Source organism: Phallusia mammillata, chromosome 7 (assembly GCF_965637545.1).
Source record: "Phallusia mammillata chromosome 7, kaPhaMamm4.hap1.1, whole genome shotgun sequence".
NCBI classification, from domain to species: domain Eukaryota; kingdom Metazoa; phylum Chordata; class Ascidiacea; order Phlebobranchia; family Ascidiidae; genus Phallusia; species Phallusia mammillata.
In genome coordinates, this window is record NC_137258.1 from 8086423 (window position 1) to 8104305 (window position 17883).

The 17883-nt window shown below is 37.4% G+C and overlaps 2 protein-coding genes across 2 annotated transcripts; one reads left to right on the forward strand and one right to left on the reverse strand.

Moving 5' to 3' along the window:
• Window positions 1-1825: 1825 nt before the first annotated feature.
• On the forward strand, window positions 1826-5806 carry LOC145237459 (uncharacterized). Its single transcript, XM_080100324.1, has 9 exons — window positions 1826-1956; window positions 2048-2103; window positions 2172-2250; window positions 2356-2437; window positions 2872-2963; window positions 3068-3201; window positions 3537-3737; window positions 5257-5337; window positions 5426-5806. Exons 1-9 carry the CDS (start codon window positions 1934-1936, stop codon window positions 5509-5511), a joined length of 834 nt encoding a protein of 277 aa, XP_079956450.1. The 5' UTR covers window positions 1826-1933; the 3' UTR covers window positions 5512-5806.
• A 1641-nt stretch (window positions 5807-7447) lies between these two features.
• LOC145237458 (sodium- and chloride-dependent GABA transporter 1-like) lies at window positions 7448-16247 on the reverse strand. Its single transcript, XM_080100323.1, has 15 exons — window positions 16142-16247; window positions 15947-16067; window positions 15541-15672; window positions 15289-15453; window positions 14613-14814; window positions 14415-14547; window positions 14069-14203; window positions 13285-13388; window positions 12928-13052; window positions 11986-12098; window positions 9648-9776; window positions 9237-9336; window positions 9060-9166; window positions 8385-8561; window positions 7448-8166 (listed from the first exon to the last, which is right to left on the reverse strand). Exons 1-15 carry the CDS (start codon window positions 16184-16186, stop codon window positions 7978-7980), a joined length of 1977 nt encoding a protein of 658 aa, XP_079956449.1. The 5' UTR covers window positions 16187-16247; the 3' UTR covers window positions 7448-7977.
• Window positions 16248-17883: the final 1636 nt, after the last annotated feature.

Consider the following 17883-nt stretch of genomic DNA (forward strand, 5'->3'; position numbering starts at 1 on the left):
TGTTAGACCAGCGGGCTGATACAGGTAAGAAACATCTGTTTGGCCCCGGCAAATACTTCACTTTCTCCATTGAGTATAAATGATTTGCAAATCAACTTGATGCGACCTTGCACTTTGGCTTCAGTTAATTGCATTTTTTTGCAACTTGCAAGAAAACAAAGAAAAAAATTAACAATAAGAAAGTCATTAATTACATTTTGACGTGCAACGCTAAAATATTATGTGCCAAGGAGCACGCGCGTCGTCGGCAGGGGAGTACCAATCCATAAGAATGTTTAATGATTAATTTAGTGATCCACGCCGGCTTCGTGTGTCGACAAATACTGATAATTCTGCTTCCATCATTTCGCTCTGGATTGAGTTACGTGACGACAGGGCTCGAAAATCGGGACTGTTAAACAAACAAGTCGTGTCACCACAGGGTCGAATAAACGGGCGAAGCGCTGTTGGCTGTCGCTTCCATGTTTGGGAGTCAAGTCACTCTTTTCCCTACTCTAAACCATCTCTTTCTTTCTCTTCCATCGAACACTTTACCACTGTCTCAACGAAACGGAGCAAAAGCAATGCCTTTCGCTGCGAGTGAAAGCTACAGACCGGTTTGTTTCATCGCCTGATTTGCATTTGGCACAAAAATTAGCATATCTAACGACGGTTTCAGCTTGCTTGCTTTGGTGTGGTTCACTGGAACGGTTGTTCAACCTGCGCACTACATGTTAGTCAGGCAATTCGGGTCAAATCAAAAGGCGCGTCCCAACAAATTAAATACAAACCGTTTCAGGGGTGCTAATTTCATCAGATTCATGCGCTGTAGATGTGGCTAAACGAATCAATTTGACAGCCAGGAGAGCGACGCCCACGCACGCTGTCAAACAATTATAAAGTTTTGTGTCCTAGTGTAAAAGTTTGATGTCGTTGTAATAAGTCTTCCGTTTGCATGTGTTTCTTCAGTTTTCTTCGGTCTAACCCAATGACTTTTACCAATCTTGAGAATTATGATGTGCTTTTATTTAAAGTTGTTTGATGAATGTTTCGTTTATATGTAGGCTAGTGTGATCAATGAACTGAAGTTAGACAATTACACTTTATTAACGGACATAATATGTTTGAAGAGAAGACGCAGGAATGACGGCCTAGAAATCACTGCTACCACCACTGCGATCAGATTTCGTTTTAAAATTTCACATGTAAAGATATTGACAGCGCATCATAGAAACTGCACTATGGGTCCATTTCAATTCTGAGCGGAACAAAATTAGTAACTTACATTGGTGATAATTTCACATTACGATTTAGCCGATTATTAAGCAATATTTTGACAAATGAGGCGTATAATAACCTGAAACAACCCTTGTTATCCAGTCACATACACTAAATAAACATCTCGCAAGCTTTTGTAAATCAATATTCAGAATTATTTGGAGCGATGTGCACGGCAATAAATAACCTAAACAAACCAGGACAATGCGGAAAACGAGGAAACAGGTAATACACATTATATTTCGTTGAAAAACATAAAAAGGAAATGATATTTTGTCAAAGTGCTTTGTCGGTCAGTTTTAAAACGTTTGTTTTTCAAACAATCGAAGAACCATTTAACTGTGGTGCTTTACCGCCATCTATTGGAGTTTAAAAATACCGGCTTTGTCTTAAGCAGAAAAATGCTCAAAAGAGACTCTGATAAAGTAAATGTAATTTTCTGCTTTCTTCCAATACAACACGTAAAAGTTAAAACTTAATACACAAACAGAAATATTTCAATATTTTTTAACATTTCTATAACTTTGCTCTTTGTGAAAATAAGAAGGTAGTTCCCCCAATTTTGCCCGCTCGAAACAAAAATCTTTGGCAAAAGTTTAGTGGCCAGTCGCGAACTGTGTTCCTTTGGTGACAATTTCGACTTGCCTTTTTTCGGTAACAGATGTGATGGTTCACAATGACTAGAAGACAATCTGCAAGGTGAGTGTGTGCCATTTTGTAGTTATGTTTGTTAATCTAGTTAACAAAACGGAATGAAATGACCGACATTAAAATGTTTACATATTTTCAGATCTCATAGTTCCATTAATTACGCTAAGATTGGAGTTGACGATAATGCAAGTGATGGTTAGTAAATCCTTTGTTTTTTTTTGCATTGTATCTTTTCACATGCAGTGTTTACATGCGTTTTACAGACGATTTTGCAGAAAGTACCCCTCCAAAGAAAAGAGTTAAGCTAAAAAAGGAGATAAAGGCCACAGCAAAATCAAAAAGGTAAAAAGTCGATGAAGTATAAAATGATTCCCAAAAAATTATCATAATTTTAACAAACCTAATATCAATTCCCAAACTGCAAATTTATTGTGTGTGACTCTACAGTTCCAGATTGCCAGAAAAAGCAAAGAAAAAGTTTGAGGAGGAAATCCAAAAAGCTCTCGAGTTATCTTTATCTGCCTCTCAGGTAGAAAAACAAATCAGTTTTACTTTTCTCACCACTAATTAACAGTGCAACATTTAATATGCACAGGATTAACTATTCGCTTGGTGCACATGGTGAAACATAGGACTATTGAGAGCATCTTTAACTTGTTGCTACTTTTAGATAGCCTGATGTACCATTATATCGTTTTGTGCACCTTAACATCACTTGTACAGCTTTTAATCACTCAACATTGTCTGGTGCACATTCATATGGCTTTGTGCACCTTTTTTTTATCACTTCATGCAGTTTTTGTAACTTGGTGGACCCAAACTTTGCTTGATATGATGGTGCACCAAGTGATCCAAATGATTATGCATATATATTTTAATAGATACTGATTTACATTGTAATTTGAGTGTCATTAAGCTTATGCTTGCTTGGATACATTTGGTAGTACAAGTGCTTTTGTCTAGGGTGAAAAGAGTGCTGTCCAAACATCTGACACAGAGTTGGAAAACAAAGTTGAATCAGATGTGTCAAATAGATCCGGTTTATCAGACATGAAGTGAGTTTTTATTTGCATCAATTTTATAACATAAATTATTATATATATGCATATCTTGGTTTATCAACAAAAAGTATTTTCCGCCATATAATTTGCTGTTGCAGGGGTGCAATATGCAATGTTCAAGATGAAATTGAAGTAGTAAGTAAAGAGGATTCAAAGAAATCTAAACTGAATAAAAATGATGATGACTATCAGCTGTCTGATAGCATTGAATCAGATAGTGATGAAAAAGAAGGTAAATAGCTAATGTAAGAAAATATTGTGTTGTGCATTTGTACTAGTGGTCTACAAACTATGTATATTATCCTGTGGCTTTTATTTTTTGTGAAGTATAACATTTGCAGCAAACTATGTGTGAATTGTAGAATATGTTTTAGATATGAGCCAATTTCCTCTGGGGTGTATGCCCAGTTGTGACATCGCACAGACTAGGCGAGGCATGGGTTTTTACTCTGTTACTCCCAACAAACTGTAGTGCCGTGGTATGGCTACACTAGCCAATATGGCCGATCTCTCGCCCCACTGTAGCTTATCATTTATTGGCTTAATGCTTTTACATTGACATTTTAGATTTCATGTCAGAAAGTGATGATGGAGCAGAAAGTGACAACAGCTTTTCCAAACCAAAAGCCAAATTGAAAAGGAAGACAATGCCGAAAAACAATAAACCAACTAAATCCACCCAGAAAAAAACTTCAGTGAAAATAGAAGCAAAAAAGCCAACTAAGGGTGTTCTTAAGGAACAAACAAATGCGAAACATAAATTACCTGGTATGTCTAACCTGTTGTGTTTTTTTTACATAAACTGTATGGGTAGCTTTACTGTGTGTAAAATTTTGAAAATATATTTGCACTACTACTGGCCAGACATGGGGCAATTCATATTCGAATGCATTCGAATACAGGTTTACCACCTTCGTGCTGTATTCGAATGATTTTGGCTTTTATTCGATAGTGCATGAATACAATTCGAATTGTTGATGTTAATTTTTGAGTAACAATTCACGATACAAAAGCTTGAATAAATTCATTCGAGTACAATTCGAATTGTTGTAGGTCTTTGCCAACTTAAGAATTCGTAAAATCGAATACATGACTACATTTTTACGAATACAATTTGAATTGTTGTCTGTCTTTGGTAACATAACAATTCGTAAAATCGAATACATGACTACATTTTTACGAATACAATTCGAATTGTTGTCTGTCTTTGGTAACATAACAATTCGTAAAATCGAATACACGACTACATTTTACGAATACAATTCGAATTGTCAATTACCTCCAGACTAGGAGTAGTCGAGAATATGTTGCCACATATTTTTGCCAAATAGATTCAAATTGACAATGATCTGTGACCTGATTTGACAAGTTTTGTTTATGTTACGAAACAATGACACATAGAAGTTTGTTTGTGACGTTACATAAATGGAATTGTGTTACAAAGCTTGCAACATTGGTTTGTTCTCAGCACATAGCGTGTTTGTGAAGCGAAAATCTCATGTTAATTACATCAGTCAAGCTAATGTGGCAAAACAAAGCTCGTTGGTTTACATTTTCACCAATAAATTTGCAATTCATAAACCCATATGTTACATTTTGTTCAAATACCATTTGAGTTTCGGGGCGCTTTTATTTCTTTTATTTTCCACAACTACAAATACCCGAATCGGTGCATTCGAATGCTATTCGAATTGTTGGCTTCTTACAACGACTGAACAATTCGTGAACACAAATAACTAGAACTATTATTTCGAATACAATTCGAATTGCTACATCTAAAACAGGAAGGAAGTATTCATCAATACGAATACACACTTGGGGTTTATTCGAATAGTATTCGAATTACACAGCGCTGTTTTTTTGTCAAACATTCATGAATACAAATACTTGAAACGTTTTATTCGAATACAATTCGAATTGCTGTCACCTTAGCATTACGAAACAATTCGTGAATACAAATGCTTTACTGGCATTATTCGAATACAATTCGAATTGCTGAAATTAAAAAAGAGTGTAAGTATTCATGAATACGAATACATGGTTTGTTTTTTTCGAATAGTATTCGAATTACATGTCGTTGTGGTTTGGTCAACAATTCATGAATACAAATACTTGACTCGTTTTATTCGAATACTATTCGAATTGCTGTCACTCAAAAATTACCAAAGTATTCATGAATTCGAATATAGTCATGCAGGTATTCGTAAAGTATTCGAATACAGGACGCGTGTATTCGACCCCATGTCTGCTACTGGCATTTATTGAGGAACATGGTTCTTTATTTTAGCACGTCCAAGTGTGCCGTCAGTGAAGACTTACCATACATCACCAGTCAGTCCTCTTCCTCAAAGAAAATGGAACCCCCCAGGTTATTGTACATGCTAGTTCTTTATTTGCAAAAGTTCTCTTTATGATTGAAATAATGTATTGTGACAGATGTATTGTTGGTTTTGCAGGTCTTGCTGGCTGTTCGAGTGTACGTGATGTTTCTTCTACTAAATCACCGAGCACACTACGAATTGGATTGTCACGAAATGTGTGATTAAAACCACTCCACCCTGCAGCGTCTACTAAAACCTAACAATTTGAAAGCCATGTGTTTTTTTGCCACCACCTCCATGGTGGCACCAATGTACAAACATGCGCCATGGCTTTGGTTTGCATTATCTTCTTGTGGATTTTCAATTTTACCTCATTCAGATCCAAATCTGCCTTTGTATTGGATGTTAAGAACGGATTATATTTTATCCGGTAAAACATTTAAACGTGCGATTCGATTGCACTTTGACGACGCTTGTCTTCGTATTTGTTTAATACAGAACATTTTAAACTTTTCATTTACGTCGTATTTTTATTTTGAGAGGAGCTAAACCCAAAATAAATAGCGTTTTATTCACTAACATAATCTTAGGTTATTCACGACCCAAGTGCGCCCACCTACCTGATTACAAAATATCCAGAGGTGGGCGCTGCTGCTCAGGTTTAAGATGGTCGTGTGGTTACGTGATTGTCAAAAAAAAAAAAAATACGTGATTGTCAGTGGTGATACCAATGGTGATATTCTGACTTAGACCTTACAGTTAAAGACGGTTTTGAAACTATTACGGGACTGTAAGGGCTGCTCTCAAATACGCAATCTATATGCATTTTACTAAAAAATCACATAAAAATCATGACGGTTAGGGCCAGAACATCCCTACATCAATTCTATTTCTGCAAGAACATCTCTATATTAAATCAAACACGTCTATAAAGGCGACCTGTACAGAGGACATCGAATAATCGGTACAAACATACAATTGCCAGAAGAACTCTATATAGTTAAACAAATATAAGTTATGTTACGTATTTTTTAACTTGAAAAATTATTTGTAAATAATTGTTTGTGCAACCTGATTTTTTAATTTGAAAGCACCCGAATCAAACATTCGCTTTCGACCAGGATTTATTGTCTAGTAATCATTTTACTATATTTTTGTCTACGATTTTATTTTCAAGTAGGTAAACAAGCCCTCAATCCCTTCCAGGTAAAACCGGTTTGCACCAGATACATTTGTGGCGCAATTGCAGTCGTATCTGGGTCAAGTGAGTTCGATCTTTAATCTACTGACCTTTGCTTAGCTTTTGTTTGTAATTGAGTAACGACCGTGTTCTTTTGTGTCTTCCTTAAGTGGTAAAGGTGTTTACCGACTGTTAAATTAATGTGGAACTATGGTAGAATTATATTTAGTAAAAATTTAGCACTTACGGAAAACGATTATTCTACATTAGAGTTTCTCAACCTGGTGGTCGCGACCCCAAAAGGGTTCGCCAAGCACTTTTGAGGGGGTCGCGAAGACTCGGGATGATTTTATCCGTATCATAAAACGAGTCTTCTGTTATCATAGTAACTCACACGACAGTTTGATTGGCACAACAGCATTTGTAATTAAATACTTCTATGAATTTGGTATTTGGCTTTTCTTTACATAAAAAGCAGTAAATAGTGAAAATGTTTATGGTGACGTGAACCATGACCACAATTTTGAACGGGTTCGCTGCAGATCTAAAAGTCGAACTCTTACAGCGACATTTGATAGTAAATGGTAATGAGTACTCTGGTGTAGTGAAACTTCTTACATGCTTGCAAAGGGGGGAAAGGTTGAGAACCACTGTCTTTTCAAAGCAGGCATATTAACTGCCATAGAAATCTTCTTTCAAAAAGTACGTTCTTTCATTGTTGATTAAAAATACACTAAACGCTGACCTAAATAGCTGCCTTGACCGCATGTTGGACCTTGTGTATGAGGTGTGGACTCAGCAGGTGCAAATACAACTAATTTGCGTTTATCGTTTTCTAGCACATTTGAACGTGATAACACCATGTCAACTTGGACGATATCTCGACAGATTACATGGAGAACATTCGTAACTACATCAAAATACGTGTAGTTAAACCCCAGGTGGCACTAAAGCGACATCATTGTACTACATTGGTCTTAAACTCAGGTTATGTATTGATCATGTACAAAATGAAAGGTTAGGTTCGAAATAAGACACTTGGACATTTTGGTACAAAAACGGGGAAGAGGTGCCTGCCACGCCCAACACATTTTGTCTGAAGTTGCAGCAACACCGAATGCAGAAGGGGACTGTACACAATTATATACAATACATGATTTGGAATGAGAGGTCGTGTAAGAAAATGCACAAGAAGCGAAATGTACAGTGGTTTAGCGATTTAATTCAGGAATTTCAATGACTTTTATTGCTGAAAACTTTGGAAGTATGCGCAAAGCAAAATGTTTTTCTTGACAACAATTGCAGCACAGTTTCTCACTAAAACTAACTGAAATTTGAAAGAGTAATGGTGACACACATAGCAATATTCCAAACCATTTCAACCACATATAGAAGACTGTGATATGGGCTTAACGAAAGCCAAAATGGACGTTTACTTCAAGGCAGTGTAGATGGGACAAAGACCAATACAGTTTCCGATAAAGCAAATCAGTTTTAGTCAGTACGTTTAGACATCGGAATTGTAGGACGGTGGATCTGACGTTTTTGAGGTGGTTGAATCGTCATCGTTTTCAGACTTTTTGCTGATGTTTATCAATTCCTTCGGTTCAACGTTTTCGGTATGTCGATATTTGTATTTAATTTTAGGATCCCGTGGACCCCAGTCTGGATCACACTTCAACAATTCCCGAACTCTCTGCAACAAAATTCAACTTAAATATGCTATTGAATACAATTTACTAACGTTATGTGTTTCGTGCCTTGTGGTCGAACTCATTTCGTACCCTGCGTTATAATTGCACGATTTACATTTTTGTGCTGCTGCTAAGAATACAAAGTTATGTAATATTGCGCGACATTTCCGTTTCTAAGTATCACCAAGTGGTTTGTTACCAATATTATTTGCGAACAAACCTCGGTGAACGTTCCCTTTGCTCTTGGGTGGTAAAGAATTTGGTAAACTGCCCATCCAGGAATGGACAGAATAGAAAGCATGGCTGACAACCAACCCAATGCTTCAGCCCACGATGGAAAAGCAACCCCATTGTAGGTTGCAGGACTGTAGAATGCCAAGTGTGTGATCATCAGAAGCTGAAAATATACGTGTTCACTTTAAAACTTAGCGTAGACTGTTTAACATAACTTACCAACAGTTGCCCAAGGTCATGCATTTCCACAATGTTTTAAAAATTTTACATTTGAAATTAGGTCTTTTTACAAAGCTATTGGTGATACCTATTGCTGTAAAGTTTTATTTAGCTGAAACATTATGGCCTAATCTGTTATTTTGGCGAGGTTTCACTTTCGGTCAGAACAAGCTTTACAATTTGTGAAATTACATTCAACCAATAGACACTCAAAAAGGTAACTGCTTTCAGTTTTAATTTAAAGCCTGTAATCCGGTTTTAGTACATCATGCGTTAATACAGTCACACTTTACACTTACGGCGCCCTTCCATTTTAACAATGACTAACATATTCTAAAACCAATCTATAAGCAGAAACACATTGGTCCCAGACAAAATGTATGCGATAAATAGCTAACTACCATATGTTAGAAATTACGAACACAGCATATTGAAAACTTACAACTATGGTAAGTGGCGTCATAATCATCCAGGCGAACCACCACCATTGCCAGAGCGCGGGTTTGTAGCCAATCATGCATTCAATGTCGTACAAGAAGCGCTTGACACCTGCAAGTACATGCGCCGCATGGTGAAACTGTTTTTAGCAAATGACACGAATGGTTAAATTTGTGCATACCGTACACCCATGCGATACAGCCGATCTCACAGACCGCAGCTATCATAAGAGAGAAACCAGATGCGTACCAATCAATCAAAGTCACCCAGTACATTCCGCTCTGCACGTGAAAAGAATAAGGACATGCAAAAAGGTTATGATAAAAAATATAGTTTTGTTGAAAAATTGAGTGTTTGAACTGAGCAGTATCGACTCTTTAACAGACAGCATGGTCATCGACGATATATTTCACATTGTTGCGTTTTATTTACTTTTGTTCTTCTTTTATTGATGTTTTATTTTGTGGTTTTATAGGAACTGGAGATGCCAATGAGGCGATATATGTAAATAAAATATATTTAATGATATTGATCGACTGATTTCGTTACTAGTAAAACATTTTCCATTCTTGGTTTAGTTTAACGAACTAACCTCAGTCACCATAGGGATCGCTAAAATAAGTTGAATGAAACACATGGCGGCCAAAAATTTCACTCGATTTTTTCGGAAGATGGGGAACTCGTCAAACAAGCCGTTGACAACAGCCTCGATCATTCCAAACTTAATGAAGAAGAGAAAATGTTAGACGTAGTGCCAAAGCAGCATGATAAGTAAAATGCATTGCTGGAAATTGAAAGAGTAATGTTTGGTGCATAGCAAAGGCGGCGAATGCTTTTCCTGCTGGGGCTCTTGCAAAGCGAAAATCGTTTACTCAGCGAAAAATAAGTATTACATTTCAAATAAGCGGCAACAACATAAATGAAAATAATCGACATAACAATTGGCTCAGGTAAAAAAAGTTTTTTTTTACTGGCTTATATAAATGGTCCATGAGATTAAAATATTTTCTTACACGAGCATCGGAATTATCACCAATTAATTGCCTTGTTTTACTTTGTTATCTTTAAGCGCATTAACATTTTTTAGTATAGGGTAATCCGATATTAATATTATTACCAAGAAGAGAGCTCAATTAAATAGATAATAATGGTATTCGTATAGCAAAGTAGTATGACAAACAGCGATAATTTATCTTTATCACATTGTTTTTTGGCGGGTTGTATGTTAATAAGATACGAATTGTTTTTCACAAGCAGTTAGCTGATGATGCGCTTGGTTCTGTCATAAAATGCCCGACGAAACAAATTGAAGTGGTCGGCAAATCGTTTATCATGCACGTCGGATTCTCTTTGATCAAATCGTTTTCAGGCGTAATAAACAATTATCTTTTTATAGTTATCGCAAAGTCAGCTTTTGCGATGCGCGGCCCAACCCTGTCTAACGTCTGGAAAGACAAAACCAAGATTGCGAGCACCCAAATCCAAGATAGACAAACGCTTTGCCTCGCAGGAGCGCCGTTTTGTAGACGATGCACAGAAAAACACTATTGCGACCAGACAGTTATTACGAACTAAAAGCGTACACACAGTTGTTGACAAATTTGATTACCGGCTACCGAGGGGCAAAGGGCTTGCGAGTCGGAGAACCACCTCGCTCAACTCGTTGCTGCAGCCCGGGCCTGCCCCCTAACGGACACAGAAGTATAAAAAGGAAGATCTCGTGGTTAGTTTTCTCAGCCAGACACATCAACCACACCTCACCACAAATCACCACCAAGGAACCCCTTCTACCATTTTTCTACCTACCAGGGATCGTTTACAGCCATTACATCGAGGGCGGTTTCAGACATTACATCAAGCGAATGATAGTTTAAAAAATGATTTTGACATTAGTTTTGGCATAAGAGCGGTTTTAATTCATGCACACAGTCTTAAATGTGATATAACATGCACCCTTCATTTAATGTCGTTCGATACTTTTTTAAACATTACCAATGTTTCTACCATGCAGTTGTTGAAATTTACTTCATTCTAGCATGCAACGGCAAATTATGGCCAATCCCCCATGTTGAATTAACAATCTATTACTATTTCTGGCATTCTGTTAGGGTGTTTTTTTAGGATGTTTTACTAATTAAGTGATATTCAGTTGTTATATTTCATAGAAACAGTCATCGCCACACATTCACGTACTCAGTACAGTTTTCAGACACACAAGAAAAACAAACAAAAAAGAATAGAAAATAAAATACAATAATAAAAACACGGGGATTGTCACCTGCAATACAGAATAAAAGAACGTTATGAAAACTACCTCTGCTGCCTTGAAATTCCCAAAGCAAGCATGCCATTCAACATGCCGACGTGGCATTTTCATAGCAAAAGTTTCAATGGTTGCCTCTAACAGTGCTCCAAAGTCAAAAATACATTGGTTTGCATTTGTATATATTCCTTTTAGGAACTTGAAATTTTGGGATTTATTTATAGCACCAACGATTTGTGATGTGCTGTAGTAATTAGGGGAACACAAGGTCAACAATATTGCAATTACACACAACAAATGTGCGACAGGCAAGTGAAAGTTTTGCTATGTGGGTATTTCGTGTATGCAACAACGGCATTAAAAATTTTTCAAAACTTAAGATAATTTACAGCAAACTATTTAATTTATTTATATCCTAAGTAGCTCCAACATACCTGCACTGCCTTCTGTGAGGAAGAAAAGTTAGAACTAACAGTGGCCAAACGTAGTTGAAACAAATTTGACAGTCATTGTTCGAAATCTTTGAATTTGATTGATGCAAACGTACGTGTTATGCTTTAAAGTGAACTACATTCGTAAGAAAAAATACAGCTTTAGTCTTTCTACTACATTTAACATAGTTTCGGCCACTGTTGTCGTTTGGTTTACAATTTAAACAAGACTTTACCTGGCTGTCCAAACCAAGATTCAAAAGCATGAAGAAAAAAAGAAATGCCCAGATGGGGGCGAAGGGAAGATTGGCCACAGCAGCAGGATAAGCGACGAACGCGAGCCCGGCACCTGAAGATCACAAAACACATACAAGGTAAAAATATTTTGTGAATCAAGGGAAGGCAACCTTTTTGTACTGCGGACCGTTATTGAAACTAAAATTTTATCGCGGACCGGCGTTTAAAAAACTACAAATATTCAGTAAATGATTGATTAAGAAGCAAATGCTTCTGACCCAAAATCAGTAGACACTGGGTAGGTATATTCGAGATATATATTTCATAAGTTTTTGGAGACTGACGATGCCTGAATAGGTGAAATATATATCTAGAATACACCAACCCAATGTCTACTGATTTTGGGTCAGAAGCATTTGCTTCTTAATCAATCATTTACTGAAAGAGTTTTGATTCAGTGATCGTGGATATTAACATGCCTACTATTAGAGAGACAGATCCTGTGAATAGCATTTATGTTTACAAATATTCAGCAATGAAAACGATTAAATAGTTTATCATCCCCGGGCTACATGGGTAAAATGTTTTGAAGCATTTAACCTGTAAAAGTATACGGCCCGTTAACGAACTCCTCGCGGACCGGTTGCCGACCACTGGTCTAGATAAATGTTGGATTGAATAGCTTTTCGAATAGACGATGATCGTAAAAAATATATAAGCCACTGTGTCTTCCGATGTTTGACAAACAAACAGAGAATTCGTTGTAGTGATTTTACTACCGGCGCAAAAGTAAATTGGCCAGACAGTCAAGATACAGCGAGCCGCACGGACCGGCAGCATTGTCCGGTTTAAAGCGGATCTTCCCGAGCTAAACCGGTCTGAACAAAGGTTAATTTTGAGTGGTTAAAAAAATCTAAGGGTTGTAAATATTGCAGACCCACCCTGATCTACAACGTCGGCTACATCTCTGCCTGTCTGATGGGCTAAAGCACCGAGTACCGAGAAAACGACGAAACCTGCAAGGATGCTTGTCCCACAGTTGATGGCACAAATTGAAAGAGCATCCCTGAAATTGCAGAAATGCCGACGTGACAACGAAAAACGATTATACCAAACGGTGTATCGACAAAGGCTTTACTCTTGCTCTATTGAAAATACACTCGTAAAAACTTCTAATAATTGAAATTGGTCAAATTGTAGTCCTGTAATGTATGTAAACCTCTCGGTGGTAATTATGTGATGTTACTGTTACTTGTTACTGTTAAGCTGCTGCAAGCCTTTATTACACTTTTTCATACCTGTACACATTATTGTTGAACTTGTTCAGCGAAGAATATGACAACAAAACTCCCCAGGCCGCCCCGAGCGAGTAGAAAATCTGAACGGCCGCGTCCGACCAAACCTGTGTACGCATTTAACTAAATAATTAATCTAAAATTTTATACAAGATCACTAAAATATGCCAATTTTTGGGATGCAGATTTACATTTATTCAAAGTTGGCAAATTTGTACTCTATGCTATCCAGTATCAAAACGTGTATAAGTTGTAGAGACCAAACAACTTTTTTTTCAACTTGAATACCTATACACCCATTTTTGGTATAAAACGGCAATCAGTTGGCGATTCACAACATAAAGATGTCATATGCGATGTGAGAACCACGTTTGTGTTTGTAGCATACTTGTGTCGTGATAGATTTGCATGGGAGCAGAACGTTGAAAAATGTTCAAGTTTGTGAAATTAATACTGTTACTGGTTGCATTGGTCGGATTAGGCGACTGTAAACTGTAGGTAAGTAGATTCTTGGAGTTTTTTTGCTTGTAGATGTGAGATGGTTAAGTCTCTACGATTTACATGATTGGGTACAGAGTGCAAATAAGTGGTTAGTTTCAAAGCTGCCGATCCCATATGCGATGCGAGGTCCTCTTTTGTTTTCGGCAGCCTCTCAACCAGCCACCGATTTCCGCTTCGTATAATTGTGTTCATAATTTATTGCATTGTTTTGTTGAGAGCAATGGTGCAGCAGGGTACGTTAAAAATGCAAGGTTACCATTGGGCAAAATATTTAAATTTTACTTACCCGTATGTCCCCTAACTTGGTGATGTTAGGTGTTATGTAGTACTCTACACCCTTGTAGGCTCCCTCCTCCATTGCACCGCGAATGAGTAAAATCAAGAGAACCACATAAGGAAAGGTTGCGGTGAAATAAACAACCTAAAATGCATATATTCTACTTCAAACAGAACCGAGAACACAACAACGCATTACAAAGCGCCCATCGTGTAATGAGGAAACCGATCAAGTTACTGGAAATCGTCCGTATCCTGATTGGTTTCAAACAGCCATATTGTTACATGTGGCACCATTTTGTGTGCGAGATCGTGTTTCTGAAACGGCCGGCACTCTGCCTTCCAAAAATCCATACCTTCCCACTCCACTTGACTCCCTTGAAGAGGCAGAAAAACACTATGACCCAGGCGAGTACGAGAAAACCGAACAACTCCCACTGCATGTTGCCCGTTACTTCGATCCCTTCCGTGAGACGCAGAACCTTGTACCTGGAAAACAGCACGAATTTCGTATCGCAGAATAAAGTTATGCGATAAGTTGAGGTAATACTAACGTGAAGTATTCCTGGGAAGCAGTTTTAAACTCGACACAACTCCCGTTGATTTCGGTCGTGTTCGCCCAGTCGCTACGGTTCAGATATAAAACTGCATTCAAGTTGTCGGCTGATACGTTTGTCTGGCCGTTTCCATCGAACCACCCGAAACCTTTGGAGCAGTTGACTCCGGTCCATTCTGGCGGGGAGCTTATTGTTGAATCTATAAAACATGTTTTTTGTTATTGCTTATGCTGGCTTTGCAGAAGGAAAACTGTAAATGCGCTGATATTATCCAAATCCATTATTGTGTGGACATTTTCCTCGCTGTTGAAAGTGATGGCCATTTTCCGCCGAACGATCCTTCAATATGAATGGCTTTTAAATGCGAAATATTCTGATCGATTGTGAATAGGCGCACAAAATTCTTGACCAAACATTTTAGTTTTGTTCGACGATTTTAGTTTGCAAGATTTTATCGTAGATGGGAATCAAAGCCTCCACTCGAGCTTTTGATGGAATACGCTTAAATAAACAGGCGGTATTGGCACATATATGTATACCTTGCTCTTGTTCTTTTGGCATATAACCCTACTCGATATTACACAACCCTATTGTCTAAACAAGATAACTGATAGCAAAACAAAAAACAAAAAAAATAAACTGTATAGCAGTGCTTGAAAAAAAAGATGCTTACTGAATGACTTGTCTCTGCAATAGTCAGTGTTCCAGTCGTTATTGCATGTAGACCACGGCAAAGTGGACGTAAACGAATTTACGATGAAATGAAGGCTGTATGCAATGATCACGTTGTAGTAGACACACACCACAAATGAGATAATAATCATGCAGTAGCCAACACCTGCAAAATTTGAAACAATAGTTGGTATCGATGATACATTTTTTGATGGATGGTTAAAATTCGTTAAAACTATTTGGAAAAAAATACCTTTAAACATTGGACAAACTTTCCAGATGGAAACCGGCCCGAGAGCTCCGAATTGACCCAATGACAGCTCAAGGAAGAAGAGCGGGATGCCGCAAATTAACAGAAAGATCAAATAGGGAACAAGAAACGCGCCTAAAAATACAGTAACTCCAATCATACACATAATAAATTATTTTGTGGATGTTCTCGATATTTCGGAAAATAATTTACCGCAAGTTATAATTTTTGGAAAACCCAATAAGACGCATTACAGACTATTTTATTGAAAACATGTCATAAGAAAACGTTCTTTTTTCTACTTTTTGGTGCGGTATTTTCACCACCATAACGTGGCAATAAAGGCATAGCATCAACGTTCAAGCGGTTTGAGATCAAAAATAAAACTAAATTTGATTGATTTACCCACCTCCGCCATTTCTATAGCAAAGATAAGGAAACCTCCAAATGTTTCCCAGCCCTACGGCATATCCTATGCAAGAAAGAAAAAAGTCGATTTTCTTGTCCCATGTTTCTCGTTCTGGCTCGTCCTTCAAAAAAAAAAAACATTATTAAAAATACATAATTAAATGGTTGTGAAATTGGTAACATGAAACAGGTGTACCTTTGCTTTCTTTCCCCCCTCGATCATGGGCTTCTCTGTATCCATATTTTTCACAAAATATTTTTCTAAACCTTTTATCAAGCAAAACTGCGACAAAAATATAAATTTTAGCATAAAAAAAAGTTATGTCATTGTCAAAACACACACAAAAAAGAATTTCTGATAGTTTTCGCCATGTTGGTGTCAATAAAAACAACGCATTGTTTTGTTCAGAATAACAAACGCAGCAGGCCTCAAAGCACAAATATGGTCATGTTGACTGATTAGGTTATACACAAAGAAACAAGCCCCTCTCTCTTTCGATTCGGGGTATGTTTAAACAGTAATTTGTGCTTCCACCTAGCAGGAGCGTGGAATGTTTTTGTTATTTTCATTTCTCGAATTGCGCTTTTCAAAGTTGTGGAAAAGGTTTTTCGACAAACTCGCTTTTTTTGGCGGACATATTTAACAAGTTTAACTAAAACGTATAAAATGTTTAAACAGCAAAACGAACAACAGGCTCAACCAAAGATGGTCGATAACGAACTCAACAACGAGGTCCTCGAAACCCTTCAGTCTACCCGAACAAATTTTGTTGCTTCAAGGGAGAATGATTGTTGGAAAACATATAGGCCGTGCAAAGGAGGCTAGATGGTTGCTTTTGTTCTGTATGTTTGCCACCTTCTGTGCAAACATCCCGATCGTAGGCTATATCAGACCCGGCAATCGCCAAAATGTTTTTCGTATGCACTTAGCTCTATCAGGTACCAGTGACACACAACATTATTTTTTTTAAATCCGTCTTTATACCTACGAACTTTATTAATTTCTAGTTAATTCTATGTGCTGAGCGTGCTCGTTTTGTTACAGGCAAAAGCCTTCTAGTTTAACATTTTGCTTTATGCGTCCGACTAAACGTTGGTTTGCATTGTCGGTTGCAAAAACGTTTACTAAATAGAAAATGAACACCTTTTCTCCGAACTGCTCCCCTTTGAAAAATCGAACTCTGTGTAAAATGATTTTGAAATATTTCTCCGACCAAGGGCTCTGAAATCAGGCCAAATTGAGCGATTTGGGCCGGAATTTGACCAACCTGGTAAAATCGGTTTGTAATCTTTCGAAAACGCAGACTACTTTTGTTACTATTCCAAACCAACCACCAACTTCAGAAAGCTAAAGCAATACATGCGCCTGCTCACTCCGAAGTCCGAAGTCAATGACAGGCTGGTGCATGCCTTCTTCAACCGCTGTTGCCGGGACCACATGTCAAGCCCGCCCTTTTTCGTATGCTATCGCCACCTTTTTTTATTCCCGTGACTCTGCTTCGCTGTTAACACGTTGGTCGTTTCGAAAACACATGTAAAAAATAAGATTACTGACCACGATTGGCGTAAATCATGTTATCGTCGGAAATTGTAAACATGTTGTTAGGGATCAATATGTTAACCAAAAGACGGCGAAGTTATGCTAATTTTATTAAACTTTTAAATAAAATACGCAGCTACGACTGCTTTTTGCATACAGCAATCTAAATAATGACCAAATGTATTAATTGCATGAACTAAGGAATAGTTTTTCGGTAAATACAACATCAAAAAGGCGTTATTTTTTGTAAGATATAAACGCATCTTCTTGTTGATCATCTTTGCTGCTTTCGAGTCAATCCGGAAGCAACAATTTATTATCTTTTAGGAAAATGCGTTCGGCTAATTTAAATTGCAATTTGCAACATTGCCTGCACTGTTAAAACCTTGTTGTAAACC